A 17795-nucleotide genomic window follows, 5' to 3' on the forward strand; every position below is an offset into this window, starting at 1 on the left:
GATTGTCCTCCTCTTGCTTTACACTTTCCCATATACGCATACATAAATATGCACAGTGCTTCCCCCTTCTGCCCAAACCTTATAAGGCCTACTTGATGAATGAAGACTAAAAGCACACAGCACAGCCAATCTCTACTTCTTGTCTCTTACTACCATGTTTCCGCCAAAATAATACTCAACTGGAAAATAAGCCCTAGCATGGTTTTTCAGGATGCTCGTAATATAAGCCCTACCCCCAAAATAAGCTGCAGTTAAGATCGTTGGCAGACGGAGGTGTTTAGTACTGTATTTCCCCCCAAATAAGACTTAACCAGAAAACAAGCCATAATGCGTCTTTTGGAGCATAAATTAATATAAGACCAGGTCTTATTTTGGGAGAAACATGGTATTGCCAGAAAATATAAAAGATCTCTAAAGAAAATAAGAAGCTGGCTTATGCTGGTGACTCAGAACTGCCTACTCTGATGGATAGTCATATTCTTGCAGGGCCTTAAAGACAGAGTGCCAGGATTTAAAACATGGTCTTTGTCACGCATTGCTGTGGTTCCTTCCCCACAGAAAGGTGTCTGTCAGATTGTTTGGGGAAGGGGAGATAAATACATTTCAATATCAATAAAACAACAATATTGTCAATACATTGTTGTTAATGAAATCTTTTATAATGTAACGCTGTATCTTTTATAATGAAAATCAGTCTTCTGGGAACCAGAAAGGCTATTCATCTGTGGGGATATGAGGAAGTAGTAAAGAGGAAATGTGATTTGGTATGGCTCCGAAGAACCTGACAAATTTGTTCCGTAGATGAAATGTGATCCATGAATAATGTTGATTTATCTAAGCCTATTCTGTCCACTGGGAATGTTACCTAACCTCAGAAAGATCTCTGTTTTCCAGCCTCTGCTTTCTGCTGTTCTTGGAATTACCAGAATTATCTCTTTTCCAATATGTTTTGTATGCCCGGGATCTCAAAACACAAGTGGCCAAGAAGAAGGATTTGAATAATATTCCTACAGAAACATACCATGCCAGTCCTTGCAGCCAGCACCTGATACTTAGGGCTTTATAATCTTGAGAGATAATGCCACTTTTTGAACATTTCTCATGATACACTAAGTCACTCTAATCGATGGATGTAAATCTGGATGCTGCCAACCTACAGCACTTAGCAATAGCACTTAGATTTATATATCACTTCATAGTGCTTTACAGCCCTCTCTAAGCAGTTTACAGAGTCAGCATATTGCCCCCAACAATCTGAGTCCTCATTTTACCCACCTCGGAAGGATGGAAGGCTGAGTCAACCTTGAGTTGGTCAGAATTGAACTCCCAGCAGCAAGCAGTGAGTTAGCCTGCAATACTGCATTCTAACCACTGTGCCACCACAGTTCATCCATATCCTGTGAGGTTAGTTGATCATAGCTGGTAGTTTTCCTATTGTATTGTATTGTATTGTATTGTATTGTATTGTATTGTATTGTATTGTATTGTATTGTATTGTATTGTATTCAGTGGTGGAATTCAGCTGGTTCAGGCTGGTTCGGGCGAACTGGTAGTTAAATTTCTGGCTGGCCCCATCCCTTCCTGCCCTGCCCCTTCCAGGAGTCCCCACCACCCCATTTTGGCTCCCAGGTAAGTGCAGGGTGGCCTACTTGGCCCAAAATGTAGTGGGGGGGGCAATGCGCCCCCCGCAGCCCATTTTCACTCCCAGGAGGCTTCAGGGAGGCCTTCTAGGCCCAAAATGGGGCATGGAAGGGGTGTGGTGTTCACTCCCATGGCCCACTTTTGCTTCCAGGGGGTTGCAGAAGGCTGAGTGCTGCTTGTCACACCCCCTGGCCATGCACACCATGGCCACGTCCACCCAGCCGGTCATTAGGGCAGAGAACCGGTTGTTAAATTATTTGAATCCCCCCATTGATTATATTGTATTGTATTATATTGCTATTGATTCAACTCAGAGTGGCTATTTCCAATTAATATAAATTGAGTTTTGAAAATCTGCTCAGTTTTAGTTTACATTAACTGGAAATGGCTCTAATCCACATTCAGATTATATCCTTAAATCTGGGAAAGCCACTGATTTTGTGGATAAGGAGCCACGCCGGACTATAATAATAATAATAATAATAATAATAATAATAATTTTATTTCTATACCGCCCTTCTCCCGAAGGACTCAGGGCGGTGTACAGCCTATTTAAAAACACAAAAAACACGACAACAATTAAAATTTAAAATCATTAAATAATTAGGCTCCAATTAAAATCCCAGAAATTTAAAATACCCCAATTTAAAACATTATGTTAATAGCCCTGCCTGGCGGAACAACAGGGTCTTCAGAGCGCAGCGAAACACCCGGAGGTCGGAAATCTTTCGTATTTCGGGGGGCAATTCATTCCACAGGGCTGGAGCTCCCACAGAGAAGGCCCTCCCCCTGGGTGTCGCCAGCCGACATAACTTGGCTGATGGCACCCGGAGGAGACCCTCTCTGTGGGAGCGAACTGGTCGGTGGGAGGCTATTGGTGGCAGAAGTCGGTCTCGAAGGTACCCGGGTCCTATGCCATGGAGCGCTTTAAAGGTGGTAACCAACACCTTGAATCGCACCCGGAAGACCACTGGGAGCCAGTGCAGCTCGCGCAGGAGGGGTGTCACATGGGCACAACGGGTTGCACCCATAACCACCCGCGCGGCCGCATTCTGGACCAGTTGGAGCCTCCGAGTGCTCTTCAAGGGGAGCCCCATGTAGAGAGCATTACAATAGTCCAACCGGGAGGTGACAAGGGCGTGAGTGACCGTGCGCAAGGCGTCCCGATCCAGAAAGGGCTGCAACTGGCGAATCAGGCGAACCTGATAAAAGGCCCCCCTGGCCACGGCCGTCATATGCTCTTCTAAAGACAGCCGTGCATCCAGGAGGACACCCAGATTGCGAGCCCTCTCTGTGGGGGGCAAAGATTCACCCCCAATAGTCAGCGATGGCACCTGCTGACCATATCGGGGCGCCGGAAGCCACAGCCACTCGGTCTTGGAGGGGTTGAGTCTGAGCCTGTTCCTCCCCATCCAGGCCCGCACGGCCTCCAGGCAGCGGGACATCATATCAAGGGCATCGTTGGGGTGGTCTGGGGTGGAGATGTACAGCTGAGTATCGTCAGCGTACAGATGACACTTCACCCCGAAACCACGGATGATCTCACCCAGCGGCTTCACATAAATGTTGAACAGGAGAGGCGAGAGGACCGACCCTTGTGGCACTCCCCATGCGAGATGCCTCGAGGTCGACCTCTGTCCCCCTGCCAACACAAACTGCGAGCGGTCGGAGAGGAAGGAGGAGAACCACCGCAAAACGGTGCCCCCTATTCCTAACCCCCTCAACCGCTGCAGCATGATACCATGGTCGATGGTATCAAAAGCCGCCGAGAGGTCTAATAGGACTAGGACAGAGGAGCAGCCCCTGTCCCGAGCCCTCCAGAGATCATCCACCAACGCGACCAATGCCGTTTCAGTGCTGTACCCCTGCCTGAAGCCCGACTGGTACGGGTCTAGATAGATAGCTTCATCCAGGTGCCGGGGAAGTTGTCGTGCCACCACGCTCTCAACAACCTTCGCCACAAAACGAAGGTTGGAGACTGGACGATAGTTGGCTAATTCAGCCGGGTCCAGGGAAGGCTTCTTGAGGAGGGGCCTCACTACCGCCTCTTTCAAGGCGGCAGGAAAGGCACCCTCACTCAGAGAAGCACTTATAATCCCCTGGAGCCAGCCTCGTGTAACCTCCCGGGAGGCCAGCACCAACCAGGAGGGACACGGGTCCAATAAACACGTGGCGGCACTAATCTTACCCAGAACCCTGTCCACATCCTCGGGAGTCACAGGATCAAACTCCTCCCAGATAACATTCTCAAGACCTGCCCTCGTCTCCTCCCGTGGACTCATCCAGTCGGAGTCCAAGCCATCCCGAATCCGAGCGACTTTATCGTGCAGGAATTGCACAAAATCCTCAGCGCGACCCTGCAAGGGATCTTCCCGCACTCCCCCCCGGAGGAGGGAGTGGGTCACCCTAAACAAGGCGGCTGGGCGGTTCTCTGCAGATGCGATAAGAGCGGAAAAGTGGTTAGACTTTGCCGCTTTTATCGCCACTAGGTAGGTCTTGATATAAGACCTCACCTGTGTCCGGTCGGAATCGGATTGGCTAGTCCTCCAAATGCTCTCTAGGCGTCTTTTCCGACGCTTCATCTCTCTCAGCTCCTCAGAAAACCAAGGAGCCAGTTGAGATCGGCATCGGGTCAGAGGCCGCAAAGGCACGACGCGGTCCAAAGCTCCAGCGGCCGCCCTTTCCCAGGCGGCCACCAGCTCTTCAGTCGAGTCGTGTGCTAGGGTCTCAGGACACGGCCCAAGCTCCGTCAGGAACCTTTCGGGTTCCATCAGGCGCCTGGGACGGAACCATCTAGTTGGCTCCGTCTCCCTGCGGCGGGGGGCGGCGGTAGGAAAGTCTAGTTGGAGGAGCGAATGATCTGTCCATGACAAGGGTTTAATATCTAGGTCCCCTCTACCAAGATCATTCAACCACTGACCAGAGACAAAAATCAGGTCCAGAGTGTGTCCCCCTATGTGAGTGGGGCCTTGAACTAACTGGGTCAGGTCCATGGCCGTCATGGAAGCCATGAACTCCCGAGCCACCTCTGACGCCTCACCCGCGGATGGAAGGTTGAAATCCCCCATGACAATAAGTCTGGGGGTATCAACCGCCACCCCGGCAATGACGTCGAGTAGCTCGGGCAGGGTCGCTGCCACGTGGCAGGGAGCCAGGTACGTAGTCAGCAAACCCATCTGCACCCCACGGCCCCACTTTACACAGAGGGACTCACATCCGGCTATCTGAGGAACAGTGGTCTCCCTCGGACAAAGACTTTCCCTAATAATCACCGCCACTCCCCCACCCCTCCCCTGGGCCCTTGGCTGATGAAATGCACGGAAACCTGGCGGGCACATCTCAACGAGGGGGACCCCCCCCTCCTGGCCCAACCAGGTCTCCGTGATACCTGCCAGGTCCGCACCCCCCTCCGAAATAAGGTCACAAATGAGGGGGGCTTTATTAACCACCGACCTGGCATTACACAACATCAGCCGCGGACCCAGGGCCTGAGACTCTACACAACCCAGGACACGAGTCACGCATCGGGGGCCGGAGTGCGCAATCGCTCGTAAACAGCGTATGCGCACCCCCGACACTTGATATGGCCCCCTGCGTCCGTCATACCTGCCCCTCCCACTCATTATTTCAATTTCACAGCCCTTCCTGTCATCCCCCTGCTTCCCGGTTGAATTTCCTTTCGCGACCCTCCTGCTGCAACTAATCGACCCATCATCCCGCTCGGTTGCTATCTGGACCCCCCCAGGTCCGCTTTTACAACCCCCCCCTCCCTCCCGGGTCCCCTTAAAATTTTTTTAAAAAATTTTCCTAAAAAACCCCTCAACCCCCTCTTCGCTACATGCCATCTCTCGGGGTTCCAAAGCCCGTCATCAAGATAGGCCCTCGATAATGTGGAGGGCCAGGCCTGCGAGAGGGGGGAGTCTCGCAGCGCAAGAAGGTCGGCTTTTTGGAGCATCAACCGAACCAAGATGGGAAAAAGGCCAGTCCGGGGGTCTATCATAGTCCAAAGGGGTGACTGAACATACAGATCACAAAAATGTCCATTTGTAGAGCTGGACTCCACTGTCCTCTCACGACAGGGAGAAGGTCCAATGTTCTTTTTCTCCAACAGAGGCTAATAGCCAACCATCCTCTCACGATGGCCGGTCCCGTTACAAGGGTTAACGGGAACAATGTTCTATCCTCCCCGTTGGGATACAAAAATCCCTCAGTTCTTTCAAATGGTGTTCAGTCTCTCCTACCAGCGAGGGCATGAGTGGAACATAGTGGGGGGGGGGGTCCAGGATGTCCAGAGCATAGTAGTTCGTAAGCCCCACCCCCCATAAAAAAGGGGGGGGGAAGGCAGGGGGAAGGAGGGGGGGGAAACAATATCCCCAGAGGAGGGTAACATCTCCTCCTCTGCCGATCTGTAAGTCCAGGCCCCCTCACTTCGGCTTCTCCTCTCCACTCTCAGCAAGCCACCACTGCAGCATTCTGTGGCAGACGTCGCACCGGAGCCAGTGTCACCCCCCACCCCAGCACCATAACAGATGCATGGGGGGGGGGGAACCAGCGCCGCCAACTGGCCTCCACCGCCAGCACCGCCTTGGTTCTGCTGCTTTGAGTGGGGGGGGGGAGGGGGGAGGAGGGGGGGGCATCGCCCCACGGCAGTTCGTACCACCGCCGGAGCCACCGTCCCCCTCCAGCCCCTCTTCTCCGATGGAAAAAACAAGGACCGCAGCTAGATGACTCTTTGCGGCCACGCCAAGCTGCTCCCACCATCGCTGCTACCGCCATTCCCGCTGCTGCTGCTGCCGCCGCCATCACCGCCGATGCTTTCTCGGCGCCCTCAGCTGTTCTTCGGCGCCCTCAGTTGTTTACGGCGCCCTCACCGCCGCCACAACCTCGCGGGGCTCCAGGCAGTCCCACAGCGCCCAGGAAGGTCTCACAGCGTCGCCGCCGCCGCCGCCGCCGCCGCTACCAACCCTGCGGCGCTCCGCAGCGTCCTCGGCGTCCCAAGCACCCTTCAGGACCTCTCCCAAACCGCTAGCCCCTCGCTCCAACCATGATGTCACAAGGGGAGCAAAAATCCTCCCCAGGTTGGGCAGGGGCTCTCCTCACTGGGGCTCGGGGTCGCAGGAGGATTTAGCGCCCCTACACCCCTCGAAAAGGCCAAATAGCCCCCATCATCAGATCGGGAGCTCACCCAGCACCGCCATCTTCGAGCATGCGCGTTAGAATAATATAAGATGCAAAGGCTCTCTTTTTCTAATAAGATGACATAGTGTGTTGTGCAATTATTTCCTAATCTGTATCACAGGGTAGGCTTTTGGTAGACAACACAATGAAGTCATACCAATAGCACAAATTATGTAATTTGCATCAGCTGCATCACAACACCAAATGCCATATGGCACATAATTTGCATTATGTCATGATGAGCGTGATTTCATTTTCTTCTCTTGTGTTCTTGCTACACCAAGGATGTCAAACTCGCATCATCACATGACATATCGTGACTTTTTCCCCCTTCGCTAAACCGGATGTGGGCATGGCCAGCAGGTGACGCATCTAGCCTGCAGGCCGCGAGTTTGACAGCCCTGTGCTACACTTATATTGTAGAGCTGTTACTAAAGCAGTTGGTCACTAAGCACTCCCTACTTATAAGTCCCTCAAAACATTGTCTTTCCATTATGTGAAGACCCACCTCTGAACAAAGATAGAGGTATTGGGCAAAAGTCAGACCGTGCATGCTAAGAGCCTCAGAGAGGTTTGGTCAACAAATCAGCTAAGCACCTTATCAGTATATGGTCTGGGCCCTATGATCAGCTTGCCACATACTGATGTGTACCAGCTAATGTGCTTTCAGCCAGAGGTCCATGGCCCTCCCTTTCCACTCCATTCAGGAAGCTTACACAGGCCACAGCTGTAAACTCTGTGTAGAATCTTTTGGAATAAGCAAATTGTCAAGTTGAGCCCAACAAATGCCTATAAATCAGTCCCTGGCATCTCCCCCCCCCTCTCTCTCACACACACAAAACCCCGATGTTTGGGTGTCAACTGTGACCCCCTGGCAGATGGTGAAGGGAGGCCAACCCCTTTGCTCTGAAACAGTTGCAGCTGAGCCATCTGTCAAACTGCTCATGGCCCAGCTCTCTGCAGCTCCAGCTTGAAGCTCAGCATCCGCTGGGCTACTATTCAAGCTGCTGAAACTTTCCTGCATATGTTTGGTCTATCTATCCATGCTGGAGGCTGCTTTTGCTGCTGCTCCTCTCTTACACTGGGAGAGGAGCTGGGAAGTGCGGTGGGGAATACTGTAGAGTACCAATAGAGTTGGGACTAATGCTTCTAACACCATTTTCTTGAGCACAGGTTCTCCTCAGGGCTGTGTTCTAAATCCACTGTTCACCCATGACTATTGGTCCAGGTTTGCCACCAACCATATTGTGAAGTATGTGAATGATACAACAAGAGTGGGTCTTATTCAGGATGACAATGAGAGTGCTTACCCTAAGGATGTAGAGGGCTTGGTGAACTGGTGTAATAAAAACTGCCTCCTTTTAAATGCAGGAAAAACTAAAGAGATCATTATCAATTTCAGAAGAGCAAGCCACACACCTCTGTGTATTAATGATTCACCTGTGGAGGTGGTTAGCAGCATCAAGTTTCTGGGTGTGCAGCTAACGAGTAGGCTAACTTTGTTACTCAACAGAGAGACACAGTAATGCTTCATTGCCTCATGTCCACAGATTTACAGTTTTCCCAAATGTAGTTCAACTTGGCAAATAATTTTCAAGAAATTCTAGTGCAGAGGGTTTTTTAAATATCTATTATTATTGTATTATTGTATTATAAGGGTACGTTAGACTGGATTTGACATTTTTTTGTCCACCTATCAAGTCCTTCTGAAGAACTTGGGTTAGGCAAATGTTGTTGTTTGATGGTATTAAAGGTGTCATCACAGGATTCATTATTATTATTATTATTATTATTAAGCAACTTTATTGCAAAATTCAGATAGGTATGAAATTCCAAAGGTAACCCTATTTTGGTTGTGTATTGATCTAAAAAATCTGAAATTAAACAAGTTAAAATTAAAAGTTTGTTATGAGTGAATTTCTTCTAAATAATTATTTTCAGCTGCTTGATAATGGCTTCAATTCTCAGAACCCAATGTACTGGCAAACTTTTGTTTGACAATTTCTACTTAGAAGTTGTTACTTATTCTATCAGCTCACTTGGAATGACAGGCAGCTTCAGAAATAGAGACTCTTGAATCTTTGACTTTTGAACTGAAATAGATGAGTTACATATTTATCTTTCCTGAGATTAGACCTGGAATGCCATAGAATCAGTCAAACAGGACACAGTTTTCACCACATCAAATGTGAATTTATTGGACATTTTATTGAGTTTCAATTGAATGCTACAGTTAAACTCTGCCAGATTCAGAAAGAAAATCTGAAGAACCTGTAGAGCTGCAAGATATGCACATCTCCCGGAAAAATATATATATATAATATCACTACTGGGGATAATGTAAACATCATAATTGCTGTTTTAAAAATAACAGTTACTCAAACAAAGATTTATTAACCAAATCATACTGATGCATTATATTATTAATATATAATATTTTGTATCTTACTACATATATATTTTTGCCATCAGCTTTTTACAACTTCACAACAGCCCTGTGAGGTAGGTAGGAGACCATTTTCTCCATATGACCAATCAAAGGCCTGAGAAATGGTGATTTTAGTCAAAGACTAGTCACTTGGTCCATGGCTCAGCAACATTTTGAACACAAGCTTTTAGTGCAGTTTCTTAGTTTTCTCAGTTTTAATGCTGCTTAGAGGCTGGCCAGTATAAGGGAAGGAATTCAAAGAACCCTGGACGATTAAATTTGTGCCAGTTTCTGTGACATGGCAGGTACATGCAAACTGGTTTTGGTTTTTTAAACAATATACAAAAAGAAAAAAGAAAGAAAGAAATCAGAAAGCAACTCAGTGGATCAGAAATAGGAGATTAAGTACCATTCTTAAAGACTCTATTTTGATATGTCATATAGTTATATTAAATACTGATTTAGATTCTCTTCCCCTTCTTGTCCCCATTTCTAATGAATGAAATGTGTGTGTGTTTTGTGTTTGTGTGTGTGTGTGTGCGCACACACACACACACACACATTCAATTTATTGCAAAGTTTCTTCCTTCTTTTTTGCCTAAATCGAAAGGCAGGTTTATTTCAAGAAAAAAGACAATGGCTGTTAATTTTAGAAATGTTCAGAACCTGCCTGCTCTCCGTTGTTCATTTTTTAAAAATCAAACATGATTTCACTTTCCATTCTGTTTTTACTTTAGGCGAAATGTATGTCATCTCCAGAAAAAAGTTACTTGGCATCTATGCCTTCCAGCTGAACTTGTAGTCTGCCAAAGACTTGTAGATTTGTAATCTCTTTTCACTATGACCGATTCCAGCTATCACAAGTACATTAAAAGATCAAAGAACACATACAATATACAGCAGTTGTGAAATGAAGAGAAATTAACATTGGATGTTCTGTGGATTGTTTCTGGGTCTTTTAGGAGGGTTTTTTTTTTTAATCCTCCAACCTCATTGGGAAGTCACATAAGCTGTGGCAATATACTTTTTGCCATTGCCATAAGTGGATTTATCCCAAGTATACGTTTGGATATCTAGATTATGGCCTCCAATTTTCAGAGGACACCTGAAGGAAAAAAAAAACTGGTATAAAATCATCTTTCTTAAATAAAAGCTCTAGACAATTATTTAGAATAGGCTACAATTGAGTCAAATTACTAGCTGAACAATTTCACCTTTTCTCTGTAGCACCACCTTTATGAATGTTGTCTGCTTCAACCCCTTGGAAACCTCTTCATGAAAGGTTCAGAAGATCTCCCATGAGTAGGATTGTTTATGGAACAACCTTAATAAACTGCTTGAATGAACCCACTGATGTGATTCATGTCTTGGGGCTGTTAAATTCTGCAAGGTTTTATTATGTGCTACTTCTAAATCATAAAAATCATTTGCCTGAACATTACTGAAAAAAATCAGAATTTTTACTCTACCTTGAATCAAGATCTTGAGATGTTTTAATGACCATTACTTTGCTCAGGCTTTAATTTGAAGGCTACATTTATTGCCATCAATTAACTAAGATAGCTAAATGAAACCTTTGTCTTCAAAAGTGACAGACCTTTTCAAATCAGATGTTAAGGAGTGCACAGTCAATGTAAGAATATTGCTATTTCATTCCCTGCTTGTCAGCTCTGCTTCTGAAAACAATTGACTGGATCGAAGCTTTCATTTCACTTAGAAAGAATGATCCAATTTCATTCAGAATGTGCATACTTTCACTTTTGGTAAATAGGAAGTAGCACATTAAAAACATGTATTGGCTTCCAGACTATCTTTTATTGGCACTGCATCTTCTCATTTTTAACTGCCATGAAAAATAACTCTTGGCCCTAACAATATACTTACACTTTTCCAGGCCGAGCAATGAAACACAGGGAATAGAGTCCAAATTCAAATTCAGGACTGCTTCCAATAAAAGCACTTCCAACCTGTTTATAAAATCCATCAAAGTCGAATTGCATTCCCAACACATCTGGATATGAGGTCCACTAAAGAGAGGGGAGAAAAAATGATGCTGGAAATTTTTCAAGAACTTTGATCTACAGAGTTTGCAACAATAAAATATTTCCAGGAAGAATTTTGCATTGTGAAGCCATACAAAGCACAAATTCTTAAACCCAGTTCGATGAGATATGACTATTTGTGAAGACTAGTGAACATAAGAGGGATACCATGTTCTATCAGCAAAGTGAGGCAAAGAAAATACATTGGTGCTTCTTTTGTGAGAAGGGAAGAAAAGATTTGTCATACGGCAAGTAAGGTTCAGTGTTTGCTCCACATAACCTCCCACATAAAGCTGATCAGTGGGGCCACCAATGTCATTCTATTGGAGATGATTGTCCTCATTCAATGGGCATGAAACTTCTGGTTGCACATGGAACAGTGAGGGAGGAAGAGGACATTGGCCTAGCCAGCCAGGTCGGTCAAATCAACTCTGGTAATCAATGGGGTGACAAATGTCACGGCAGTGATTAAAATAAGTCAAACAATGGCCTATGCCTAAACCAGCCAAAGAAAATTTCAAGAGACAAAAGTTCCTAAACTCTTCTTAATCCTCTCTCAGTCCACCCCTGCTTGGCTCAGAATCCAACATAGTCAGAGTTCCAACATAGTTAATGGATATTAACATGTGACCATGGCCAGCCCTACCATTAGGCAGAGATAACAACATGAACACGGAACAAACTAGATATTTAAACACATTTCAAGTGTATGTGAGTGTGTATAAGCTGACTTTGTATAAAATAGAACACCGCTTGGGGGGGCCAAAAAAGCCCTACTAAGCAGGTATATACAAAAGTATGAAGGCTATTGCTTAAAGCATTGTAAGCCGCCCTGAGTGTCCGGAGAAGGGCGGCATATAAATCGAACTAATAAAATAATAATAATAAAATAAATAAGGACACACGGTCATATATATGGGAGCAGATATATTTGTAGGTTTATCTGCCTATCAAAATAACATAGCCAAGCATTACACTTGGACTTAGTGAGGTGGGATCGAATTTATGATTTTATCTCAACCTCAGAAAAATGTTTTGGGCTAGAATCCCACAAGTGACTGATGTCCTAATACCCAAGCTCCTTGCGATACTCTAGAAATCATCCCATACCAAGATGTCATCTGGTCTTGTCTCACCAACTGGCAATGCTAGGTGGCAGGCTAACACAGTGTTTGCCAAACAGAAGGCTCCAGTGGAAGCTCCTGATTGGTCTTGCTGCTCCATATCTGAGCCAATAGCAGGGGAGAAAAGATCAGATGGACTATAGCAGTAGCGTGAAAGTCCTGCTTGATGAAGAAAGATGAACAGTGACATAGCCTGTGGAAAGCAGGACCTGAATAGGCTGGTGCAGTGGGAGAAGGGAGGGAGGGAGGGGTGCTGTATTTCCCTTAGAGAAAAATCAAACCATTGCTTCTTTGAAAAAGAGAAATTACTGCTGTGTCCCAGACATTTCTAGAACAAGAGGGTGTATTAGTGTGTCATATAGGAGTAGAAGAGGAAATGAATGAAGGCTCCAGCGTTTTTCTCATTAGTCTTAAAGAGCCCGTTCTGCATTGCTAAGAGGAGAGGGAGTCCACGAAGAAGCATCTAAGATGGACATAACTCATAGCGTTCTCTGGTAGCTTGAATCCAGCCAAAGACTATTTTTCTGACATTGTATGTACCCAGAATGTGTCATCAGTCACAACTGGATAATTATGTATAAGTTTTCTTTCTCCTTCTTCTTCTCTCTCTTTTGAACCACCGTTGTTAATAACATATTTTCTGAGTCCGTTTTAGGCGGGGGGGGGGGGGCAGGCATTCCTCTTGTCCAAAACCACACATCTCCCTGCTAACCATGCTGAGATACACATCCATATATCTGCAACATTGGGCTACAGTCTGAGAAACCTTGCACCCAAAAAATAGGAGCTTACTGTTAAGATACTATAAGAATCTTTCATGCTTTTATTGCAATAGGGTTTTTAAAGGACTTTCTTGTAGTAGTGCTGTCATAATTATGATACTGTTTTTTCATTAGAAACAAATCCAGGAGATCCTGCCTCTGTCTTCATAAAATATTTTTAAAAGGAAGAAACATGCAAGATACCTTGTTAATGACATGCCCTTCGCTAGATAGATGATAGATGATAAATGATAGATGATAGATACATAGATACATAGATAATTAGATAGATAGCTAGATAGCTAGATAGACAGACAGACAGATAAATAGACAGACAGACAGATAATTAGATAGATAGATAGATAGATAGATAGATAGATAGATAGATAGATAGATAGACAGACAGACAGACAGACAGACAGACAGACAGACAGATAGACAGACAGACAGAATGATCATTAGATAGATAGATAGATAGACAGACAGACAGACAGACAAACTGACTGACTGATAATTAGATAGATAGACAGACAGACAGACAGATAGATAAATAGACAGATAGATAGATAGATAGATAGATAAATAGATAGATAGATAGATAGATAGATAGATAGATAGATAGATAGAATGGATATATATAATGATAATTTTACCAACCACACTGGGGGGGGGTATAAATAGATAGAGATAGACAGACAGACAGACAGAGACAGAGATGCATGTATTTTTCTCTACCCATATACCGATATGCTCTATTAAATTTAGCAACAGCCTGGCATTACAACAATATAACTAGTGCCATAACTTCTGTTATTATTTTTTCCTCCACTTCCCTTATCCCGAGGAATGGCAGGCCTCCATAATATTTGTGTGGCTGTTTATCCCCTAAACAAGGAGAAATTGGCTTTATTGACAGGGTTCTATCCAGTCAATAGCAAAGGATGTTGGAAATTATAGCTCAGTATTTCACAGAGAGACTAAACAGATGCACTGTATGTCTAGTTCATAGGCTATGTGCTATGGCATCCTGGGGAAAGTGCCAGTGAATTAATAGCTGAACTGGAATCTCTTCTCTTCTCATAAAGTGTGTTAATTTTTCACCAGTAGTGGAAGATTATTCATTTTCCACAGTGAAACGTACCAGACCATCATAGCTGTGGCTATGATAGTTAACGATGCCCTGTTTTTCCAGAAGGTAGAAGCGAATCCAGTTGTGGAATCCAGATACTTTTTTTTTCTTGATTTCTCCTAAAAAGGACCATAAACAAATGAACAGATTAATTTATATTCATAACAAAAATTATACGTCATGCAATATAATTCCTTGCAAAGAAACTTTATACAGTACAGTTAAGAAAGAGCTTTCCTCCAGCCTATTCATAAGAAAAGCCTAAGTAAATCATTCAGGCTTGTCACTCTTCAAAGTGCTTTCTGAAACGGAGGAGAAGTTTACCAAGTTCACTATATTATGATGGAGGGATAAATAGAAAGAATGATCATAGCAAAAAGGAAGACATGGGTAAAGCTTAATGGAAAGGCAAAATTAAATTGAATCACTAAAGGATATGATGGTTGGAAATTCAGAGAGGTGGAGCCCAAGAAACCTAATGAACTTCTTCTGCAAGTTGAACTACATAGACCATTCTCCCCTGTTTGGTGAGCCTCAATAACATTGAGTTCATGTGCAACTGTATTTTGAAGCAGCATGAGGGGTTCCCAAATAGGGAATATCTTTAAAAGTTAATCCAAATCAGTTTATATCAGCAAGCCCTTTTCATCCTGTCAAGGTCATCAGTTCGCTTTTAGCAGAACTGTCTTTAGCTTGCCATAAACTTCCATCTTTTAAGGGAGTAAAATGTGCTAAAACAACATCAGACAGACAAATTGTGGTTGCACTGGTAGTCCTTGAGTTACAACAGCAATTGGGACTGGGAACCCCATCACTAAGTGACGCAGTTGTAAAGTGCAATATCATGTGATCATGTTGCTTAATGACAGCAGTCCAAGGAATCCCAATTTATGGTGTTTGTTAGCTACCCAGAGTTGCTTACAATAGGCTGCCATATAAATCTAATAAATAAAGGAAGGAAGGAAGGAAGGAAGGAAGGAAGGAAGGAAGGAAGAAAGAAAGAAAGAAAGAAAGAAAGAAAGAAAGAAAGAAAGAAAGAAAGAAAGAAAGAAAGAAAGAAAGAAAGACTTCATAGGATCCTGACTTGCAACTTCCTGCTGACTTCCCCATTGACTTTGCTTGTGGGAAGCTGGCAGGGATCACTCTGATTGCAATCACGTGACTATGGGGATGCTGCAACAGCCAGAACTTCAAGAACTCATTGTGAGTCTCCCTCATTCTGCACTGTCATATCTTTGAGTAGTTGCTGAATGAAAGCTCATAACCCAAGGATTACCTGTAATTAAATGTATGAAAGAACCTCAGTTTGTTTGAACTAAACCTACCTAGAAAGACATGTTCAAAGCCGCTGGAGTCATCATCCTCATCCTTGCCTCTGGAATAAAGGCCAAACCACATCTTTTTAAGATCGTCAACAAACTCTGCTTCTGTGTCATAACGATCTAGGATGGAGATACAGATGGATGGCCAACAATCATTGATTTCTTATTACCCAAAGAGCCCACAAAGAACACTCACGTCGTCCCAACAATGCTCTGTGGCAGGGGTGGGTTCTAAATTTTTTTACTACCGGTTCTGTGGGCGTGGCTTATTTTATGGGTGTGGCTTGGAGGTCATGGACTAGGTGGGCGTGGCTAGCTGGTCAGTCATTTCTGGAAGGTCCTCGCACTTACGACCAGTCCTCGCACTTACGACCCAACTCATTTGTTTGCTTTTAACACTGATCAGCTGTAGGACGGCCCTTTGAAGCCCCACGGCAAGAGTTTAAACAGTTTTTTTCCCTCTAGTCATCAGCTGGGACTCAGGAGGCAGCAATAGATTGGGGGTGGGACCAAATAAAAGGTAAGAATAACATGGGGGGTGGGGGGTGGGAGGGCGGGGGGGGCGAGAACCGGTTCGGTGATGTCATATCATCACCGCTACCGGCTCGGCCGAACCGGACCGAACCGGGAGGAACCCACCACTGCTCTGTGGACCAGAGATATTTTGAAAGAAATCCAAAGTAGGCATGTTTGATTGAGATGGGAAGAAGATTGGGAGAAAAATATGCTCTTTGAAATTGTTGTCCACAACTTTCACATTAGTTTTGAAAATGTCAAATTTGTTTGCTTTAGGAATCATAGGTTATGAGAGTGCTGTGAATCACCTCATATGTTACTTTCCTCAGTCACAGAACTATTTCCAGAAATGTCCGAGAGAATGGAAGCTTGATTTATTCATCCATACACTCAGCAAAAACAGATACAACTTCCATGTGATCCAATGTTAGAACACAAAGGAAGGAGTTTGACAGCAAAACCAATTTTCTGGTGAAACCGAGAGCTCCACATGCTAAGCATAAGGTAAAGGTAAAGGTTCCCCTCACACATATGTGCTAGTCATTCCTGACTCTAGGGAGCGGTGCTCATCTCCGTTTCAAAGCTGAAGAGCCAGCGCTGTCCGAAGATGTCTCTATGGTCATGTGGCCGGCATGACTAAGCACCAAAGGCGCACGGAACGCTGTTACCTTCCCACCAAAGGCGGTCCCTATTTTTCTACTTGCATTTTTACATGGTTTTGAACTGCTAGGTTGGCAGAAGCTGGGACAAGTAACGGGAGCTCACCCCATTACGTGGCATTAGGGATTCGAACCGCTGAACTGCTGACCTTTCAAATGACAAGCTCAGCATCTTAGCCATTGAGCCATGGCATCCCTATGCTAAGCATTATTATGTACAAAATTTCCAACAACCCTGGTCAAACTGTAGGTTTTAGTGAATTCCCCAAGAGAATAGAAAGCAAATTTCTAGAAAGATATTTAGTTTTATACCATGTACAGACTATGTCAGCTTCTGTTTACTTTGGAATGAAATTTGACTAGGGCTGCCTATTGTTTCTTCATGCAACCATACATTCTACAAAGGTCCACCTGGGATAAATAAGTTGGGATTTTTGCACTGAGCAGAACATTGAGGTTGACCCCTTCTATGGTTCTGTGATTCTGTATAAAATAATGTTCATCATACCTCAATTACCAAAGACTTACTTTTGCTGTAAAGAAACTTATAAAGCTCTTTCATGACCTCAGTGTTCATGATCTCCTGGAGGAAATTGTCCTGTTCCTTCATCTGTTCTTTGCTGAATTTCTCCTCTGTCCCAACATGTGCATTATAATTATCCAATAGCTTGATGAAACTGGCATACGTTGGCCTTGAGAAGAGTTTCTCATGGTTGACATAGCTGAAGAGCCTGCCCAATGAAAAACCATTTGAAGTGAGGCTGGCCTACAGTTCCCCACAGGATCAGGATTCATCCCACACTCCATAACAGATTGGAAGAGTTATTTCATTCATAACCAGTGGCATAGAACCTCTTGGTTGTGCCTGTGTGGGACTGCCAACTTTCCAATTGTAGTATACATAGCTGAGATGGCTTTCATACCATAGAACTGTGGTTCTGAGAACCATCTCCTGCCTTCCCTATTTCTGTCAAGCACCGATGGACATATGTCCT

At 44.8% G+C, this 17795-nt stretch overlaps 1 protein-coding gene across 1 annotated transcript in view; it reads right to left on the reverse strand.

The window, feature by feature from the left end:
- Positions 1-8987: 8987 nt before the first annotated feature.
- ENDOU (endonuclease, poly(U) specific) overlaps positions 8988-17795 on the reverse strand; it is a 28717-nt gene continuing 19909 nt past the window's right edge. Inside the window, exons 5-9 of the mRNA XM_070935001.1 lie at positions 17329-17531; positions 15629-15745; positions 14316-14422; positions 11132-11274; positions 8988-10352 (exon numbers count right to left, since the gene is read on the reverse strand). Of these exons, the coding sequence (XP_070791102.1) occupies positions 10238-10352; positions 11132-11274; positions 14316-14422; positions 15629-15745; positions 17329-17531 (685 nt within the window). The 3' untranslated portion in view covers positions 8988-10237. The remainder of the gene's footprint in view (positions 10353-11131; positions 11275-14315; positions 14423-15628; positions 15746-17328; positions 17532-17795) is intronic.

The sequence above is a fragment of the Pituophis catenifer genome, unplaced genomic scaffold, assembly GCF_029215685.1.
Source record: "Pituophis catenifer annectens isolate HBS135680 unplaced genomic scaffold, rPitCat1.0.hap2 SCAF_2, whole genome shotgun sequence".
Lineage (NCBI taxonomy): Eukaryota > Metazoa > Chordata > Lepidosauria > Squamata > Colubridae > Pituophis > Pituophis catenifer.